This window comes from Jaculus jaculus, chromosome 21 (genome assembly GCF_020740685.1).
Source record: "Jaculus jaculus isolate mJacJac1 chromosome 21, mJacJac1.mat.Y.cur, whole genome shotgun sequence".
Taxonomy (NCBI): Eukaryota; Metazoa; Chordata; class Mammalia; order Rodentia; family Dipodidae; genus Jaculus; species Jaculus jaculus.
This window is the reverse complement of record NC_059122.1, coordinates 6,067,668-6,088,501: the sequence shown is the minus strand read 5'-3', so window position 1 is coordinate 6,088,501 and position 20,834 is coordinate 6,067,668. Positions and strand designations below refer to the sequence as shown.

The 20,834-nt window shown below is 49.7% G+C and overlaps 1 protein-coding gene and 1 non-coding gene across 6 annotated transcripts in view; one reads left to right on the top strand and one right to left on the bottom strand.

Annotated features, from left to right (window-relative positions):
- Window positions 1–577: 577 nt before the first annotated feature.
- The window catches only part of Glis1 (GLIS family zinc finger 1), a 242,967-nt gene continuing 222,710 nt past the window's right edge, over window positions 578–20,834 (top strand). For 4 of the 5 annotated variants that reach the window (XM_045139273.1, XM_045139272.1, XM_045139270.1 and 1 more), the window contains exons 1-2: window positions 578–652; window positions 2,228–2,581. In XM_045139273.1, coding sequence (XP_044995208.1) covers window positions 2,278–2,581 — 304 coding nt within the window. In that variant the 5' untranslated portion in view covers window positions 578–652; window positions 2,228–2,277. Of the gene's footprint in view, window positions 653–999; window positions 1,076–2,227; window positions 2,582–20,834 lie in introns of those variants that run through there. The other variant, XM_045139269.1, reaches the window with a different exon arrangement.
- On the bottom strand, window positions 17,921–18,027 carry LOC123456400. Its single transcript, XR_006634502.1, has one exon. It is a non-coding gene; the product is annotated as a U6 spliceosomal RNA (small nuclear RNA).

The following is a 20,834-nucleotide window of genomic DNA, read 5'->3' as shown; positions in this document are numbered from 1 at the left end:
CGCAGGGGGTAGAGGGAGGCAGAGGAAGGGAGCAGCTCTGTCGTTGACTTGCAGGGAGATCGAAGCCAGTTTCTCCAGAGCACCAGTTGCGTTCTGCAAGAAAATAAACTTGCCTAACCTTTCGCGTCTATTTCTTCGGCTTTTTTTTTTTTTTTTTTTGGCAAGGTATGGGCTGTTCCTTTTTTCCCTGGGAGGGGAGCGGGGAATCCTATAACCCGGGGAGCCTCGGGTAAGCCGGAGTTGGGGCGGGGGTGGGCTCTTTGCAGGCGGGGACCCCTGACCATCCTTGCCAGAGAGAGAGAGAGAGAGAGAGACAGGCATCCGGTCCCAAGGAGCCACCCCCCTTCCAAAGACCACAGCCTGTCAAACCCATTCCCGGGCTGCGCCGCGCGCTGGGCACCGCCCAGGCGCCCCCGCCCCCAAGGCGAGGAGACCCGCCCTCGCGTTGCCATTGGCCTTGGCCGTGGCCGGCGAGCCAGTGGCCGGAGGGGCTGTCGGGCAGCGGTGGCCAGCCCCTCCCTGCTCCTCCTCCTCCTCCCCTCTACACCCCAATCCCGGGTCCCGCCCCGCAGGACGCTGGAGGTGGCCGCGGTGGCCAGAGGAGGCGCGCCCGTGCCGTGCGCCCCTCGAGCTTTGCAGCGCCCGCGCTAAGGTGAGCAAAGGGTGGTGGTGGTGGTGGGGGGGGTTGGTTGTCCGACACCGGGAGCTTCGGGGTGGCGGAGGGGAGAAGGTGGGAATTTGGGGTGTCCCCCACCCCTTTCCCAGGCCCTCGCTCCCGGGAGGATGATGGGAACCCCCCCCCCACGACTCCCGACCTCTCCGAGGCACAGCGCGCGCGTGCGGTGACAGTGTTGAGACCGCGGTGCACGCCTGTGCGCTCCCCCCCACTCCAACACACACACACCCCGGGAGTGCGCGCTTGACTGGGCGTGCGTGGGTGTTAGGGGGTTCACTTTCCACCCCGCAGGGTGGGGGCGTGCTGGTTACGGAGGGATGGGGTTCGTGCCGCGGACTCAATGTCTGCACTGTTTGGGGACTCTCGAGTGAGTCCCGGAGTGTCTGCGCCTTGGGACTGGTGCGTGTTCGGGTCCCCCCCGCACCCCCTGTCCCCTAGCGCTAGCAGGGAGATGCGCAGCTAGCGACCCCATTCCGGAGCCATCTGTCTCCGCGATCGCTACCGGCTCCAGGTCCCTCTGTCCCGGACAGGCCCACTCCGCTTCAAGGCCTCAGTTTCACCTTTCGTGCGAAGAGGGCTGTTCTCGGCTTTTTTGGTGTGTGTATATGTGTGTGTGTGTGTGTGTGTGTGTGTGTGTGTGTGCGCGCGCGCGCTCTCGGACTTGGGTGAGGGCGCAGGGACTTGGCTGGGGATGCAATGGAAGCCCGAGATGAACCCCACGCGCGGGGAGACTTCCGTGCGTGGGATCAGGTGGGTAAAGGCTTGGGGGAAACCCCTGAGCTGGCTTTTTGGGGTGTGTGTATGTGCGCGCGCTCTCTCTCGGACTTGGGTGAGAGCGCAGGGACCGAGCTGGGGATGCAATGCAAGCCTGAGACGGATCCCACTCGCGGGGAGACTCCTGTGCGTGGGGTCAGGTGGGTGAGGGCTTGTGGGGGGAACCCCTGAGCTGGCTTTTTGGGGTGTGTGTGCGCGCACGGAGCAGATTTGGGTGAGGGCGCGGGGACTTTGTTGGGGATGCAATGCAAGCCCGAGACGGATCCCACTCGCGGGGAGACTCCTGTGCGTGGGGTCAGGTGGGTGAGGGCTTGTGGGGGGAACCCCTGAGCTGGCTTTTTGGGGTGTGTGTGCGCGCACGGAGCAGATTTGGGTGAGGGCGCGGGGACTTTGTTGGGGATGCAATGCAAGCCCGAGACGGATCCCACTCGCGGGGAGACTCCTGTGCGTGGGGTCAGGTGGGTGAGGGCTTGTGGGGGGAACCCCTGAGCTGGCTTTTTGGGGTGTGTGTGCGCGCACGGAGCAGATTTGGGTGAGGGCACGGGGTCTTGGTTGGGGATGCAATGCAAGCCCGTGACGGATCCCACGCGCGGGGAGACTCCTGTGCGTGGGGTCAGGTGGGTGAGGGCCTGTGTGTGTGTGTGTGTGTGTGTGTGAACCCCCTGAGCTGGTTAACTTGAGAACGGTGGCTATCCACACCTGCTCCTGGGGGGGGGGGGAGGAGGAGGGGATGTCCTGCGTTTTAAAGCGCGCCTGATATCTTTTCCCTTTGCGCAGGAGGTCCCTTTCCCCCTCGTGCGTACCGGTGTTGGTGGTGGGGGGCCACCATGCATTGCGAAGTGGCCGAGGCACTTTCGGACAAGAGGCCCAAGGAAGTGCCGGGCGTGACCGGTCCGGGCCGTGGACCCTCGGGCCTCGGAGCGCACCACATGGCCTTCAGGATCGCGGTCAGCGGCTGTGGTGGCTGCGGGGACGGGGACCCGCGGGATCTGCTGCCTCGGCCGTCGCTGCCACCGCCTCCGCCGCCGCCTCCTCCTCCGCAGCGCGCCCACGACCACCACCTCCTCCTCCTCCGGCCCCGGAGCCCTCGAGACTATGGCACGTCCAAGGCTGCAGCGATCGTGGGCAAAGGTGAGTGTGGCCGTGCCATTGTTAATGGCCAGGTCACTGGTACGTGTGTGTGCGCGCAAGATTTGTGTGTGTGCTGTCGCCTGGACCACTTGATGGAATCTTCCCTTTCCAGCCACTCCTCATGCTTTATTTTTTTTCCCCCTTTCTCTGGTCGCTTGGGTTTTTTTTTTTTTTGTCTTGTCCTTCTGAAACGATGCCCTGTTTAGGGAGAATCCAGTTAACCCCCCGCCCCCAAAGAAGCACGTGCTCGGATGACTGGGAAGTTTTGCTTCTGTATGTTTCTGATAATAATAATAATAAAAAGTGGTGCGAGATGTCCACAATTTATTATAATACCGGTTAGAAGGAGCTAGCAACCTCTGGATCAGGCATTTGTGCTGAAGCAGCCGAAGGCATGCTTTGAAATCTCCCAATCTCTTTTAAATAACATCTGCCAATTGAGGAATTTCAGTATACCAAATGTTTTTTTTTTTTTTTTTTTTTGCTGAAAATTTTCGGAATTTTTACTCTTGACTCCAGCCGAGCCCGGTCTTAAGTCAGAAAGAGCTTTTCTATACTTGGTGAAATTAGTTACTTGGAAGGGCAAAGCCCGTGCTGGTCATGGGCAAAGTCAGGGATGGCTCTGGAATTCTCAAGAATGGATTCATCCAATCTCAGTTAATGATTATCGAGCTGTTATTTATAGGTTTCATGTTGACAAATAATTAACTAGACATTAGATTAAGGGGCTGCGCCTAACTTCTCTTCCTCCTCCTCTTCTTTTTCCTTTCTTTTTTCTTCGAGGTAGGGTGTTATTCTAGCCCAGGCTGACCTGGAATTCACTATGTAGTCTCAGGGTGGCCTCGAACTCGCGGTGATCCTCCTACCTGTGCCTCCCGAGTGCTGGGAGGAAAGGCGTGCGCCACCATGTCCCGCTCTCCTTTTTTTTTTTTCCCATGTTTGCAAACCAGAAGCCTTGGGCAATGATTATATCAGCCCATTTGACCTCTTGATTTTCTTCCCAGGTTTTTCTTTCTTAAGTTTTTTTTTTTTTTTTTTTTTTTTAAAGGCAGGGTCACATCCTTAGCCCAGGCTGACCTAGAACTCACTCTGTAACCCCAGGCTGGCCTTGACGTCATAGTGATCCTCCCCGTGTGCGGGGATTAAAGACACGTGCCGACGCCCTGGGCCCCAGAGTGTTTTGTAAGAAAGACTCTTAAATGAGGGCTTTCTCGCCATAGACATTTCTTCCTTAGCGTGTGCCTGGCGTTCTGTAGACGTAGACCAGCTTGCTTCTTTCTCAGTGTTAGGCCGGGTCAAGGAACAACTGGACAGATGTTTGCCTAAAGTAAACCACAGCACGCTGGGAACGCTGTTTGCCTCCCCGAGCTCCCTGGATTGCTGGGCTCCGTACAGTCTTCTGGTTAACACTCATACCCTTCTTCTGCGACACTTGTGCGTCAACATCAATGGCTGTCACCTGCAGATCAAGTTCTGCATAGCCCTAGGGAATGGCTTGTCTCTCAGGCCACCTCTGTTTTGGCTCCAAGCCGTGGCTAGCGGCTTTTCATCAGTTGTTCGATATAACATCTTCTTTCTCCATTCCTCCAAGTCTCAATTATTTTTATCCATTCCCTCTTCTAGTAAACACACACACACACACAATGTAGATATTTAAGTAAGGGGTTGTATTCCAATTTGAAAAGGGCAGAAGAAATAGAGTTGGGTAAAAGAGACCGACCATTTCATTGTATCTTAAACTTGATCTTTCTGGTTACATTGTTTTTTAGCAACTCTAAACTGTTTTTCCTTCTTCTTTTTCTTTTTTTTAAAGGCAAGCTCATCAGACTAACCTTTTTTTTTTTTTTAAAGATTTATATTTATTTATTTGAGACAGAGAAAAGGGGAGAGAGAGAGAGAATGGGTGCACCAGGGCCTCCAGCCACTGCAAAAGAACTCCAGACGCATGCGCCCCCTTGTGCATCTGGCTTATGTGGGGCATGGAGAATCGAACCTGGGTCCTTAGGCTTTGTAGACATGCACCTTAACCAACTAAGCCATCTCTTCAGCCCCCAGGACTAACCTTTTTTTTTTTTTTAAGTACAAGAGAGTGAAAGTGAGAGAAAGAGAGAGGGAGAGAATTGGTGCACCAGGGCCTCCAGCCAGTGTAATCGAACTCCAGACACGTGCGCCACCTTGTGCCCATGTGCGACCTTGCGCACTAAGTCACCCTGTGCGTCTGGCTTACGTGGGACCTGGGAGAGTTAAACATGAGTCCTTAGGCTTCGCAAGGCATATGTCTTAACCGCTAAGCCATCTCTCCAGCCCTGAACTGTTTTCCTTTACAGCCTCCAGGTAAGGCTGTGGGCGAGGGGGGGAATGGATCACACTCTTTAAAGGGTGAGGACCTTGAGGCTGGCAGGTGAGGGATGTGGTTACTATAGAGAAGGCCCACCCAGCAGGTAAGAGGTTGGGGAGGTGCCGCAAAGCTAGGCTGGGGAGAGAGGGAAGGTTCTGGGCGGTTCCACCTGGTCAGAGAGAAGAGTAGCTTCCCTGACCAGTATTCTCACCCCTCTTAGCAATGCTGTTAAGCAAATCCTTCCTGAGTTTCTTCCCACCAACAACCGCCCTCAGACCAGCAACCCTTAACACGTGGGCTGTCCAGCTTTTTGTCCCAGGCTTATTGGGAACAGAGTGGCAGAAACGCCAGTTGCAGGGTATTGGTGACTGTGCTGGAAATGATAAGACCACTCCCACCCTGAGATACGTGGGGAATGCCAGCGAAGGCATCTCACCCCTTTGAGCCCCCAAGTCCCCTCATTTACGGAAACCTTAACCCCGAAACAGACACGGAAAGACCCGCGGGCATTCGTGAGAAAACCGGGAGAGGACGTCTCGGCACCTGGCTAATTTTGGGGTCGCTGTCGCAAATGTTGTGTTTGAATGTTCTCGGTCTCTGTTTTTTTTTTTTTTTTTTTTTATCTGTTCCAAGGCGATGGTGCCCATTCCAGGGGGGGGGTAGATACAACGAGGTGGCGAGAATGCTTTCTGAACTAAAAAAGGTCACTTTTACCGATGTGTGTTGGGCACCATGCTAGGGATGGTACTGAAGGGAAAGGGGACAGAGCAAGGAGGGAGAGAAATTTGATTTTTATAAGTTTATTTAAAAAATATATATATTTATTTATTTAGGAGAGAGAGAGACAGGGAGAATATGAGAATGGGTACATGAGGGCCTCCAGTTACTGTAAATGAACTCCAGACATGTGCACCACCTTGTGCGTCTGACTTACATGGGTCCTGGGGATTCGAACCTGGATCTGTTGGCTTTGCACGCAGACGCCTTAACTGCTAAGCCATCCCTCCAGCCCAGATTGGACTTATTTTAAATTTATATATTTATTTGACACAGAGAAAGAAGCAGAGAGAGAGAGAGAGAGGGAGAGAGAGAGAATGGACACGCCAGGGTCTTCAGCCACTGCAAATGAACTCCACACGCATGTGACCCCCCCCCCCCCCCGTGCATCTGGCTTACGCGGGTCCTTGGAGAATTGAACTGGGATCCTTCGGCTCCGCAGGCAAATGCCTTAAGCTCTAAGCCATCCCTGCAGCCCAGATTTGGTTTTTAAGTGCTATGTGTGAAGGAGCTTTGGCCAGGGGAGGCTGAAAGGTGCTATGTTTTAGCAGTGGCCAGGGTACCCCGTGACAGCAAGGACAGCTACAGTGCTCATCTGGGGGTCTGGGTTTACATGCTCTCCTCTCTGCTTTGGATAGACCCTTAAGTGCATCGGTTTTATCCATACGTGTATGTGGGTGCTGTGTGTGTTTGCCCAGATCTGGACCAGGAGGCACTAAAAAAAAAAAAAAACCCAAAAAACAACAACAAAAAAACCATGGTGCGACGTCATGGGCTAACGTTGTCATCATTTACAATAAGGATCACGGTCTGTTTATAGCCGGGGGGGGGTCCCCCACTTATCCAGATTCCAAACAGCTGGGAAGGCCAGCTTACCAGATGCTGCATTATTTCTTTCTTATTATTAAACACCCGATACTGCTTTTATAAGTCCGCGCGAGGAAAGAGGGTAAACATCTGGGCTTCCCACACGGAAAAGCTTCCCGGCCCGGGCCAGATGATGCGCCCCCCCCCCCGCCCCCGGTGTGTGGGGAGTTTTACAGTGTTCCAAGTGTGTCCACACACACTGGCCCTCCCTGCTTCATGTACCACGGCTCTTACTGAACGGGCTCCCATTGTACCCTGTACATGCAGGCCCCGGGGATTTTTATTTATTTTTATTTTTATTATTATTATTTCCCCCCCACACCCCTATCAGAGCCGCAGACATTTTAAGTGGCAGTCTGCAAGGTTCCTAGCTCTTCCTTGCGTATTGATTCCGTTTCGGCAGTTTTGTACTGAATTCTGCATGTGTGTGCGGCGGCTTAAGAGCTGGTGTTTATAAACCCACGGACTTCTGAACATTCCCAGAGAATGTTGACTGTTTGTTTTTGGCATGTCTCCTGCCTTAAATCTTTGGAGATTGCTAACTAGTCTCTTTGCTCTTGTCTAAAAGACTTTGTAGTTTCACCAAATGATTCTGTCTGTCTGGGATCAGATCATGAGTTCACTGTTGAATTTATAGCTACTCACTGGGCCCGGGCCCTTTTTGCTATGTACGGAGACTGGATACGACTTAGCAGAATAGGATGGGTGAATGCCACAGCTGTGAACTTTTCTGGGCCACAGAGATGGCTTAGTGGTTAAGGCGCTTGCTTGTCTGCAAAGCCTAAGGACCCATGCTCGACTCTCCAGGTCCCACGTAAGCCAGACACACAAGGCGACGCAAGGTTGTACATGTGCACAAGATGGTGCACGCCTCTGGAGTTTGATTGCATTTGGCTGGTTGGCACTGGGCCCGAAAGTAATCAGTCTTGTAGCTTTTGTTTTTTTGACATAGGGTCTCGCTCTAGCCCAGGCTGACCTGGAATTCACTCTGTAGTCTCAGGGTGGCCTCGAACTCATGGCGATCCTCCAGTCTCTGCCTCCTGAGTGCTGGGATTGAAGATGTGTACTACTGTGTCTGGCGCCCAGCTTTTTTTCTTGTAGCTTTTCATGTCTGCTCTCTACTTCTCTCTGTCTCTCTCTGTCTCTCTGTCTCTGTCTCTCTCTCTCTCTCTCTCTCTATATATATATATATAAAGGTCCTCCGTCCCGGAAAGAAAACTTAAAAGTGAAGAAATATAAATTGCATGCTTGATGTCAGGGTAGGCGATGGTGGTTGTTGCTGGTGGGTTAGCCGGACATAGTTTCATTGACGTTACCTGGTGGAGTTTCTTTATGTGAGTAAGAAGCCACTGCCAGGTTCTGGGGGAGCAATGGCGAGGCCAGCACCTCCGTAACGGAAAGGTATAAGTTATTTTTTAAAGCATTTCCCCCCTCAGGCTCTGGTGGGCAATTTGCTTGCATTTCATCCATTTTAAAATGCTGGTCCTGTGATCCGGAAATAATCAGATCCAAATTTTTATTTTTATTTTTTTTTTCGGTGCTTGAGGTTTCAAATAAGGAGTTGGGGGGGTGGGGGAGGAAGAAAAAAAAAAACCCTGCTGGTGGCCAAATGTCAGGCTTGCCGAGACAAAGAGAAACAAGCATGCGTGTGGGTATATACAAGAGAGATAGCGGCGTGTTGCGTCTACAGTCATGAGCGTTATGTATCCGACAGATCTTTTATGGACATGTAGCGGAAATAGACTTCCCAGAGGTTCTCGTACGAATCGGGTGCGGCTGGAGCTTCTCCCCCTTTTCCTGCCATCCCGAGCTCTCTAGAAGATGTGAAAAGACTTGGCGGGAAAAATGGAAAGGGGAACCATCGCCTAAGATCGTCACTTATAATTCAGGCCAGGCTCCCGTGCCCTTTACCTACCCGGGCTGAGCCCGAGGCTGCAGGAGCCTCCCGGTTACGGAATCAGGAGCAGATCGATGGAGTGTGTTTGTTGCATTGTGCGTGTGTAAATCTTTTTTTTTTTTTTTTTTCTTTTCTCTCTAGGCCCTAATTTTTCTTCACACTTCTCCTCCAGAAGGGAAAAACCACTCGGTCTCAGTTACTTATCTCCCTGTTTTCCATTTGCGTGACAAGCCAAAGGGAGCCAGCACACTTATTTTTATAGTGCGTTAAAATCCTATTATAGGCATAAGTGCGCAGTGAATCATTTCAAGCTATATTCTTGCGTCCTTTGCTCTGAATGTTGCATAATTATCATCATTTTCTTCGGTTTTATTTCGTGGAGTTTGGCCAGCATCCTAGAACAGAGGGAGACGAAACTGAGGTTTGCAAGAGGGGTTTCAATCTTTTTTTTTTTTTTTTTTTTTTTGGAGAGGAAATAGGGAGGGAAAAAAACAGCAACAACAACAAACAAATACATTTTGTTTGGAAGTCGACTGGTAACTCTCATTAACTGTGGCTTTTGCGTAAAGATAATTTTCTTGGAAAACAATTCGTGGTTATAAGCCTGATACTATATAGATATGATATATATGTGACATGTACGTATGTATGTATAGTTGTGGTCAAAGTTAAGTTAGCATATATTGGTTTGCTAATATTTTTCCCCAGTCTAAGATTTTAGTTTCAATTATTTTGGACCCAGAGTATTGTATTGTTTCTTTAGATAGGGGGTGGTTTATTTTTGTGGATTAAAAAAGAAAAAAAAAACAGAGACAAGAAATAAAACAAATGGCGGTGGGTTTTGAAGTTGGAGTGTATGATGCAAAAAGCTGTAATTCCAGGCCTGGGGGGGGGGGGTGGGAAAAAAAGCTCGAAGTTCTGAAATATTTGTGTAGTTCATCTTCGCTGTGCCGGTGATTATAACAGTTTGAAATGGGCTATTTATCAACAGCCACTGCTCAAATTAATAGCTTACAATGAAAAAAAAAAAAAAAGCCTTCAGCTTAGAAGCAAAATCCTGGGACTGACAGCTGCATCATTGAGTAAGGACAGGGCCTCCTCCCTTTTTTTTTTTTTCCGTGACTGCTTTGGTCTTGCAAAGCCTTATTTATAAGAAACCGAAAGAAAACAGAGACAGAACTCGGGTGAGGGTGGAGGAGAAAATGCGGGCCTGGTCGAAGTGCAGTGGGCCTCAGTTCCAAGTCACCAAAATAAATGCATCTTTTTTTTTTTTCTTTATTCATTCGCCTCCAAAGCATTGTTCCTTCAGAAGGTTCCGGAGGATCGAGAGATCACGTTAGCGTTACGAGCCTGTTAAACTGAAGAACACATTTCCTGTAGGGCCTTGGATGTATTTGGTGGTCATGGTTGGGGGCTGTGGGGGGCACAGGCGTGCATCATTGTGCAGGTTTTGGTGCATGGGTTTGACGGCACGTCATCTAAGCCAGGAGGTTAGGGAGGGTCTATGATAGGCTGGCCGACGCCCTTGTACATCTTGATGGACCGAAGGGCCACAGGAGGAGTGAGGTCCGCTAGCTTTCTGTGGACCACCTACTGTGTGCCAGTCTGTCTGTGAGCATGTCTGTTACCTATGCCCAGCAGACGTCTGTCTGAAAAAGAAGGCTGGCACCTTCCCCTGGTGCGCACACCCTCAACGATGAACCCTTGAGAACCCGAGCCTTGGGCTGGAGAGACGGCTTAGCGGTTAAGCGCTTGCCTGTGAAGCCTGAGGACCCCGGTTCGAGGCTCGAGTCCCCAGGACCCACCACGTTAGCCAGATGCACAAGGGGGCACACACGTCTGGAGTTTGTTTGCAGGGGCTGGAGGACCTGGTGCGCCCATTCTCTCTCTCTGTCTCTCTTAACTAAATAAATAAAAATGAAGAAAAAATAATAATAAAAACCCCAAGCTTTGGAGCTCGGGGAAGCAGAAGGTGTCTCCAGAGAGCATACCTTTCAGAGTTTCAGCTTGCAGTCCCAGTGGGACATTTAAGGGGAGACTGCTTGGTTGGGCATCCCTCCCCCGCCCACCCTGTTGCAGCTCTGGGGGCCAGGAGAACAGTTCCCAGCGTGACTCTAGTCTTTGGGAAGCTGAGGTCCTGTGAATGCTCTCTTGGGCTGTGGAGGGCCCGGAAGCAGGGGCACCCTCCCACCCCGTGGTCATTGCAGGTTACTTACTGGACGTCAGCCTTGGGTGATGATGCCTCATAGTCTAGGGTAATTCCTCGTGTGAGATCATGGTCTCTCTTCTGCTACTTCTGAAGACGTCTGTTGGATAATTTGCCCAGATCACCCCACACTGGAGGCTCAGAGAGCCATTAAGCAATGATTTCAGTTTTTAAAAATTTACTTTTTTTATTGACAACTTCCATAATAGTACACAATAAGCCATGGTAATTCCCTCCCCCCACACACACTTTCCCCTTCTCAACTCCACTCTCCATCATATCCCTTCCCCCTCTCAATCAGCCTCTCTTTTATTTTAACGTCGTGATCTTTTCCTCCTATCATGATGGTCTTGTGTAGGTAGTGTCAGGCACTGTGAGGTCATGGATATCCAGGGCATTTTGTGTCTGGTGGAGCACGTTGTAAGGAGTCCTACCCTTCCTTTGGCTCTTACTTTCTTTCCGCCACCTCTTCCGCAATGGACCCTGAGCCTTGGAAGGTGTGATGGAGATGTTTCAGTGCTGAGCACTCCTCTGTCACTTCTTCTCAGCACCATGGTGCCTTCTGAGTCATCCCAAGGTCACTGCCATCTGAAAAGAGAAGCTTCTCTAACCAAAAGTGAGAGTAGTGTGTGTGTGTGCGTGCACACATACACACACACACACACACACATCCATATGGCCTTAGCAGTGTGAACAGACCAAGGATCCATTTGACCTTGAGGGTTTGTCTTGGGAAATGGGTCCCCCGCTGCCTGGTTGAGGAGCCTAGGCCTCGTATGTGAGTCCGTGAGATGCACGTGAGTGTGCACACTCAAGGAGTCACACTTATTCTTGGGATAAACCTGCGTGGGGGGGGGGGAGGCCTTCTGAAAAGGGGTGTGTGTCATGAAGCAACGTGAGGGATGTGGCCCCCCCCCCGGGGGTCCTGCTTAACTGCGTCTGTTGGGTTGCCAGGTTAGTTTCTTAGTCCCGTTGCTTTTGTTTTGAAATAACAGGCTTGCTGGAAAATAGAGCCTTTAGCAACAAGAGACTAAGAAGGACCATAAACCTCTGCTTGAAAAAGGCAGAGCCCCGTTTGCTGATTTAAGCTCTCAGGAGGGCTGGAGATAGGGTTTACTTTGGAACGCTGCTGGGCCCTGTGAATTACTTCTCTGAGCACTGGGGCATTTAATGCCTAGAAGTTTGTGTAAGAGCTGATGATGTATTTTGCCGACTTTCCCGACCCTGTAAATAAATTACACGTGCCGGCAGAGGCTGCCAGCATCTGCTGTGTCAATTGAAGCTTAATTTTTATCCCAAGCCACTTAATACTTTGTCCTAGTGAGCATAGCAAACGGGGCCAGGCATTGAGTTGCCCCCCCTCCCCCCATTCCAAGACGAGAAGGCAACTTTCGATGCTGGGCCGGGGCCCAGTTTCTACATTGGAGATTTTTGGTCAGTGCCTATGTGGCATCCGTGCCCTTCCTTCAACCCCAGCCCTCGAGATAGAGGGTGATGATAGAATGCTTAGCATATCATTAAAAAATAAATAAATAAATAAACGAAAGGGAACCCGCCTCTCGTCTGGAGAAAAGAGCTAAGACTGTGTGTTTCATCTGAAGACTGGCTTTACTTTTTTTTTTGTTTTTGGTTTTCCGAGGTAGGGTTTCACCTGGAATTCACTCTACAGTCTCAGGGTGGCCTCGAACTCACGGCAATCCTCCTACCTCTGCCTCCCGAGTGCTGGGATTCAAGGCGTGCAAAGCCCAGGTGATAAGCGTTGGCATTTCCAGCGCGAAACAAAATAGGGGTTCTAATTGGGAGACAACTATTAAATATTTCATGCTTCAGCCAAACTCAATTCTTTTTTTTCCCTCCCCCCTCCCTATAATAAGTTTAAATATTAATTCTCTGGAATGTCAGATGCCTAAAGCTAAGCATTTAGTGATCCGCAGTTTCAAGTATCTGGAAGAAGGTTTATGAAATCGGATAGTTCTCTGGGAGGGATGGGGCAGTGTGTTTCAGAGATATCTGAGTTCAAGGCACTGTCTTCTGATTGACTTTTTAAAGGGAAAAGGTCATAAAATAAGTTGCTTTATGTGCTGAGGGATTAAGTGGCTTAGGCTGAAATAACAGTAGAGACTTTACTGGTTTCCCCCGTTATAGTTTAACAATGCTTTTGGGGGGGGGGAGGGAGGTGGGTCATTTTGCCGCCTGCTTGTCTCCTCCTCCCGGCTCCACACCCCCCCCTCCAAGCCAGATGGCTTTAATTCTAACCAAATCCCATGCTGAGGCCAAACGATTGATCAAGCACTCATTTGTACTTAACGTAGCATCGCTCTTAGTGAGAAGGTCCCTGCTGCAGCAGGCTGACTCCTCACAGGGCCTTCAGACCTGCTTGACTGCAGGCAAGTTGAAGGACCTTGGGGGACCCCCCACACCCCGTCCCCGGATGCTCGGACCTTGGATCTTCAGAACTTCTTGCTTAAAACGTTTCATCGACCTTGCATCAGAGATAGCTTCCTATTAGCCTCATGATAGCATGACACTTTGTTTATTATTTAGAGAGAGAGAGAGAGAGAGAGATACACACACCACCTTGTGCATCTGGCTTATGTAGGTCCTGGGGAATTGAACCTGGATGCTTTGGCTTTGCTGGCAAGTGCCTTTAACCACTAAAGCCATCTCTCCAGCCCCAGGGACCATTCTTGCTGTATAAAGACCTTCACCTTTATTTATTTACTTATTTTTAATAATTACACCAGTTGCTTTATTTATTTATTTACTTACTTTATGTTTATTTATCTGACAGAAAGAAGGAGGGAGGGAGAGAGAGAGAGAGAGAGAATGGACGCGCCAGGGCCTCCAGCCACTGCAGATGAACTCCAGATGTGTGCGCCCCCTTGTGCATCTGGCTTATGTGGGTCCTGGGGGAATCGAACCTGGGTCGTCCTTTGGTTTCGCAGGCAAGCGCCTTAACCGCCAAGCCATTCCCTCTAGCCCAAGATCTTCACCTTTTGTCCTCCCAACTAGACTGACTATTTGCTGTGTGCCACCAAGTGCCAACTGCAGTAAGGGACGTTCTCTCTCCCCCGTCTTCCTTCTGCCCAGCCTTGTTTATGACTCCGGCGATGGGCTGCTTAGGTAACCCTGAGGCCCAAGTAAAGTGCCTCTGTCCTGTGTCACACAAGCATGGCATTGCACAGGTGTGGCTCGGAGTGGGTGTGGAAGAACGTGGCGAGTGCTAACCCAGTCCCTATTCTCAAGAGCCCATGCACTAGAAAGGAGAGTGCATTTGATGTTGGTAGGCTCTCACTCCAGCCCAGGCTGACCTGGAATTCCCTATGGAGTCTCAGGGTGGCCTCGAACTCACGGCGATCCTCCTACCTCTGCCTCCCGAGGGCTGGGATGAAAGGCGTGCGCCACCACGCCTGGCAGGTGTGTCTTATTTATTTATTTTTTAATTGACCTCTCTGAGGGGCAGATCCAGATCTAGGTCCTGGGTTGTCTTTGTCTACCGCAGTCTGTTCCACAGAGCCATACTCTATCCCTTGCTCCCCTCCTTTTTATTTTGGGGTGCAATTAAGAAGAATCCAACTGGGGGGCTGGAGAGACGGCTCAGCGGTTAGGGCGCTCGCCTGCGAAGCCTGAGGACCCATGATCGACTCCGCAGATCCCCAGTGAGCCAGACGCACAAAGGCGAGGCACGCGCAAGGTGGCACGTGCCCACTAGGTGGCGCAGGCGTCTGGAGTTGGATTTCAGTGGCTGAGGCCCTGGTGCACTGATTCTCTCACTCTAAAAATAAAATAAAAAAGTAGAATCCAACTGAAGTTGGGACCCTAGCCGTGGAAGACACAGGTCTGGTTGGCTGGCATCTTGGCTTCACCACCTACCTAGCCCCCAGGTCGGATCAGGTTGTTCACGAAGCTGGTGGGGGCTGGTGTTACTTAAGACAGAGGAGTGGGTCCAGAGGCACAGAAATTTTGCCCTGACAAGATTTAATGGCCTGAGAATTGCTGCCTGGCTCCAGCACCCTGTCTACTCCCCAACCTTAGCCCCCCTTTGTGACCTGACTAGCCTGTCTTTTTTTTTTTTTCAGAACTGTAGATCCTTGCTGGGAGTATAAACCTATAAGGTTTTCTTCCTCTGATTGTTTATCTCTTTGTTGATTTTGATTTGTTTATTTGGCAGAGAGAATGAGAGAATGGGTGCACCAGGGCCTGTGGCCGCTGCAAACGAACTCCAGACGCATGTACCTCCTTGTGCATCTGGCTTGCCTGGGCCTTGGGGAATCAAACCTGGGTCCTTTGGCTTTGCAGGCAAGTGGCTTAACCACTAAGCCATCTCACTAGCCCATACTTTTTTTTTTTTAAGTAACCTTTTTTAAAAAATGTATTTCATTGTTATTTTATTTATTTGAGAGAGGCAGATAGAAAGAGAAAGAATGGACGTGCCAGGGCATCCAGCCGCTGCCAACGAACTCCAGAAGCGTGTCCCATCTTGTGCATCCGGCTTACGTGGGTCCTGGGGAATTGAACCTGGGTCCTTTGGCTTTGCAGGCAAGTGCCTTATCCACTAAGCCATCCCTCCAGCCCCTAATCTCTTCTTACAAAGTGGGTCTCACCATCATTTTTCACCTAAGTTCCAGACAGGCCAAGTAATCTGCCCCACAGTACTGGCTGGTAATTGCTTCAGGCTCACCTGCTCTTTTCTCCCCTTGGTCAACTCTTAGGGCTGTACGGCTTTAGGTACCCGATCTGTTTCTCCTCATCAAGAAATTGCTTCTTGCCGGGTGTGGTGGCGCACACCGTTAATCCTAGCACTGGGAGGCAGAGGTAGGAGGATTACTGTGAGTTCGAGGCCACCCTGAGACTACATAGTGAATTCCAGGTCAACCTAGGGCTAGAGTGAGACCCTACCTCAAAAAACCAAAACAACAACAACAACAACAACAAAAAACTGCTTCTTGGTGCCAGAGAGATGGCTTGCTCATGGTTAAGGCGCTTGCCTGCAAAGAATACAACCTGGGTTTGATTCCCCAGGACCCACCTAGAGCCAGATGCACAGAGAAGCTCATGCGTCTGAGTGTGTTTGCAGTGGCTGGAGGCTCTGAAGTGCTCACTCTCTCCTTGCAAATAAATAAAAAGAAAAACTTTTTAATTAAAAAAAGGGCTGAAGAGAGATGGCTTAGCAATTAAGGTGCTTACCTGCAAAGCCTATGGACCCAGGTTTGACTCTCCAGAGCCCATGTAAGCCAGATGTACAAGGTGGCACATGTGTCTGAGTTTGTTTGCAGTGGCTGGAGGCCCTGGCATGCCCATTCTCTCTCTCTCGTGGGATCGCTCGCTCTCATAAATAAGTCAAAAAATACCTCCTTAAAAATGTTTAAGCCAGGCGTGGTAGCGCATGCCTTTAATCCCAGCACTCGAGAGGCAGAGGTAGGAGGATCGCCATGAGTTTGAGGCCACCCTGAGTCTACATAGTGAATTTCAGATCAGCCTGGGCCAGAGTGAAAGGCCTTACCTCAAAAAACCAAATTAATAATAATAATAATAATAATAATAAGTTTAAGAAAGAAACTGCTTCTTTTAAAAGAATTATTTATTTATTTATTGGTGGGGGGACAGAGAGAGAGAATGGCATTCCAGGGCCTTTCTAGCCACTGCAAACGAATTCCAGACGCATGCGCCACCTTGTGCATCTGGCTTATGTAGGTACTGGGGAATCGAACCTGGGTCCTTTGGCTTTGCAGGCAAGCACCTTAACTGCTAAGCCATCTCTCCAGCCTGAAACTACATTGTGAAAGTGGCAGCAGAAAGAAAGTGCGAGCCGAAGAAAGGTGAGGAGTGCTTTGTGATACTGTCTTCCAGGGACAAAATAGCATGTTATTCATGACCTCACAGTGGCTGATGCTGTTTACATAAGACCCACATAATAGGTTGGAAAAAATGATGACATCGAAATAGAAGAGAAAGTAATTGGAAACAAGAAGGGATTCAGTGGAAGGGATTTGGGGGGGGGGAGAGAGGATGGGGGGAGAGAGGATAGGGCAGATCTATTGTCTAGATGTGTGTCAATAAAATGTTAAATAAAAAAGAAACTGATAGTCTGGCGTGGTGGCATACGCCTCTAATCTCCGCACTCTGGAGGCAGAGGTAGGAGGATCTCTGTGAATTCAAGGCCACCCTGAGACCACATAGTGAATTCCAGGGTCAGCCTAGGCAAAGAAAGAAAAGAGCTATAGCTAACCTGGGCTTCTATTCTATCTCCCCCCACCCCTTTGTGGTTGTTTCTCAAGGTAGGATCTCACTCTAGCCCAGGATGACCTGGAATTCACTATGCAGTCTCAGGGTAGCTTCCAGCTCATGGCAATCCTCCTGCTTCTGTCTCCCGAGTGCTGGGATTAAAGACGTGAGCCACCACGCCCGGCCTTCTTATTTTATTTTATTTTATTTTATTTGGCTTTTTGAGGTAGGGTCTCACTCTAGCCCAGGCTGACCTGGAATTCACTACGTAGTCTCAGGGTGGCCTCGAACTCATGGTGATCCTCCTACATCTGCTTCCCAAGTGCTGGGATTAAAAGCACGCACCACCACACCTGGCTTCTTCTTCTTTTTTTTTTTAAATATATTTTTATTTTATTTTAGAGAGCGAGAAAGAGAGCAAAAGTGTCTCCTTCACTAGAAAGGAAGAGCTCCTGAGCACGGGTTTTGTGTCCATCCGCCCAGTCAGTCAACTCCACTGGGGGGTCAGAGTCATGCTCATCCCAGAGGACACCCCAAGGTGACCCATGCGAAAGGACACTTAGAGCCAAGCTCTTATGGGACCTGCCTGCTCCTGAGAGAAGTGCCAAAGGGTGTAAGAAGATAGAAGAGGGGCTGGAGAGAGATGGCTTAGCGGTTAAGGCGCTTGCCTGTGAAGCCTAAGGACCCATGTTTGACTCCCCAGATCCCATGTGAGCCAGACACACGTGCCCACTAGGTGGCACAAGAGTTTGGGGTTTGATTGAAGTGGCTGAGGGTCTGATGTGCCAATTCTCTCTCTCTCTCTCTCTCTCTCTCTCTAAAAAAGAAAATTAGTCCTTTAATTGTATTAACCAAATTCCAAGTGCTTAGTAGACATTAGGCTAGTGGTTATCCTCTTTTTTTTTTAAATTTAATTTATTAGTTTTCTTTTCAGTAAGTACAGGCAGTTTGGTACCATTATTTAGGCTCATCTGTGATCTACCCCCTCCCCTTAGACCCTCCTTGTTAATGAAAATGGGTCGCGCATTGAAAAATACGGAACGCTTCATGAATTTGCGTGTCATCCTTGCGCAGGGGCCATGCTAATCTTCTCTGTATCGCTCCAATTTTAGTATATGTGCTGCCGAAGCGAACACGTGGTTATCCTTTTGATAGTACAACTTAGGAATGTTTGCGTCCCTCATGGTCAGTTCTGCTGGACAGCATTAGAATATCAATTCCTGCCGCCCTCTAATCATGGAGCGTCTTTTGTCTTTGGCCTGTGTCTTGAGGGCCATAGGGCCAGGCAGATGGACATACCAGCTTCGAGGTGGGCCAGCTTTCTGCTTACAAGCCTAGGGCCTGTGTGCAGTACTTTCAAAGTTCACAGGACAGCAGTGAGAGATCAGAACAGGCGTCGTGAAGAGGGGGGATGCTGAGCAGCCCGGCCCCCAAGGGAGGCAAGCAGCCTAGCCGGTATCAATGGCCTCTTCAAACCCATTGCCAAGCACCCTGCATGCAGCACCTAGCCAGCTGTGGCTTCCTAACTTCCAGAAAAGTACTTGGTCTAGGGCTGGAGAGATGGCTTAGCGGTTAAGCGCTTGCCTGTGAAGCCTAACGACCCCGGTTCAAGGCTTGATTTCCCGGGACCCACGTTAGCCAGTTGCACAAGGGGACGCACACGTGTCTGGAGTTCATTTACAGTGGCTGGAGGCCCTGGCACGCCCATTCTCTCTCTGTTATCTCTGCTTGCAAATAAATGAATTAAATTAAAAAAAATTACTCAGTCTAACTCCTAATGCTGTTTTGAGAGGTAACTGATCCTTTGAAGAGAAGTTATTAATCCTTATTTTTTTTCCACTTCTGTAAGTGCTGTATTTATAGGAAGTTTGAATTCTGAAGATGTCAAACAATTCTTGGCTTGTGATTTCACCCACAGCGGTGACTACTGTTTACACTTAATTTTCAGTCATTTTTGTGTGTCAACTTGTTTGTTTATTTTGAAAGAAAAAGAGAGGGAAAGAAAGGCAAATAGAGGGAGAATGGGCACGCCAGGGCCTCTAGCCACTGTAAACGAACTCCAGACACACGTGGTCCCTTGTGCATCTGGCTTACGTGGGTCCTAGGGAATCGAACCTGGGTCCTTTGGCTTTGCAGGCGAATGCCTTAACCGCTAAGCCATCCCTCTGGCCCTTGTGTTAATCTAATTGTATGTTGGTGTCTTTTATACTATTGACATGCTGGGTAGAGTGATACACTTACTTATTTTTGTTTATTTTGTTGTTTATGTAATATATAACAATATATATCTATATGTAGATATATATAGATATTGCGAGAGGGTGAGAATATGGTGTATGCCCTGTGTGTCCAGATGTGTACGTTCATGTGTCCGCATGTGGCCAGGGGAGGACGTTGGGTGTCTATTCTCTTCTGTTACTTGTCCCTCTTGTTCCTTTAAGATTGGCTCTCTCACTGAGCCTGGAGCCCGTGACACTGGCTCACCAGCAAGCCCTAAGAAATCCCACCTTTGCCCCCCTCAGCATGAGAGTGACAGGTGTGTATGGCCACACCCAGCCTTTTTAGAAAAGTTAAAAGGTTTATTTGTATTTATTTGTTAGAGAGAGAGAATGAGAATGAGAATGGGAGCGCCCGGGCCTCCAGCCACTTGCAAACGAACTTGAGACACATGCGCCACCATGTGCAACTGGCTTATGTGGGCCCTGGGGAATTGATCCTGGATCCTTTGGCTTTGCAGGCTCAGTCATCTCTCCAGCCCAGTATTTCATTTTATTTCATTATGAGAAAGAGAGAGAAGAGGGAGAGGGAGAGAGAGAGAGAGAGAATATGTACATCAGGGCTTCTAGCTACTGGAAACAAATCCAGACACATGTGCCACCATGTCCATGTGCCCCTGGCTTTTGTGGGTAGTGGGGAATTGAACCTGGGTCATTAAGGTTCTCAGGCAAGTGCCTTAACCGCTAAGCCATCTCTCTAGCCCAATATTTCATTTTATTTATTAGAGAGAGAGAGACAGAGAGAGAGAGCGTGAGAGAGACACACAGAATGGGTGTACCAGGGCTTCTAGCCACTGCAAACAAATCCAGACACATGCACCATTATGTGCATCTGGCTTATGTGGGTCCTGGGGAATCGAACCTGGGTCCTTAAGGTTCACGGGCAAGCGCCTTAATGGCTAAGCCATCTCTCCAGCCCCTCACTCAGCTTTTTTAAAATTTTTATTTATTTATTTATTTATTTGAGAGCGACAGACACAGAGAGAAAGACAGATAGAGGGAGAGAGAGAGAATGGGCGCGCCAGGGCTTCCAGCCTCTGCAAACGAACTCCAGACGCGTGCGCCCCCTTGTGCACCTGGCTAACGTGGGACCTGGGGAACTGAGCCTCGAACCGGGGTCCTTAGGCTTCACAGGCAAGCGCTTAACCGCTAAGCCATCTCTCCAGCCCCTCACTCAGCTTTTTAACGTGGGTGTTGGGGATACAATTCAGGTCCTCTTGCTTCCACAGCCCATAAATATATTTTTTTTGTGTATGTTTGTGTACATGTATGTGTATGTATATACGGGAGCCAGAGGCTGATGTTGGACGTCTTCCAGAATCACTGTCTACCTTATTTACTGTGGCAGGCTCTCTCGAAGCCACGGCCCAGCCGACTCAGCTAGTCTCGCTAGGCAGCTTGCTGGGGGATTTCATTTCCGTCTCCCGAGAGCTGTGATTGCGGGTGGGCTGCCACACTCACCTGGCATTTCTGTGGGTGTGGGGTTCAAAACTCCAGTCCTTATACGTGAGTGGCAAGTACTTTATTCACTGAGCCACCTACCACCGCCCCGTGGTTATTTTTTCCTTTTCTTTTTCTTTTCTCGACGTAGGGTCTCACTCTAGCTCAGGCTGACCTGGAATTCACTGCGTAGCCTCAGGGTGGCCTCGAACTCACGGCGATCCTCC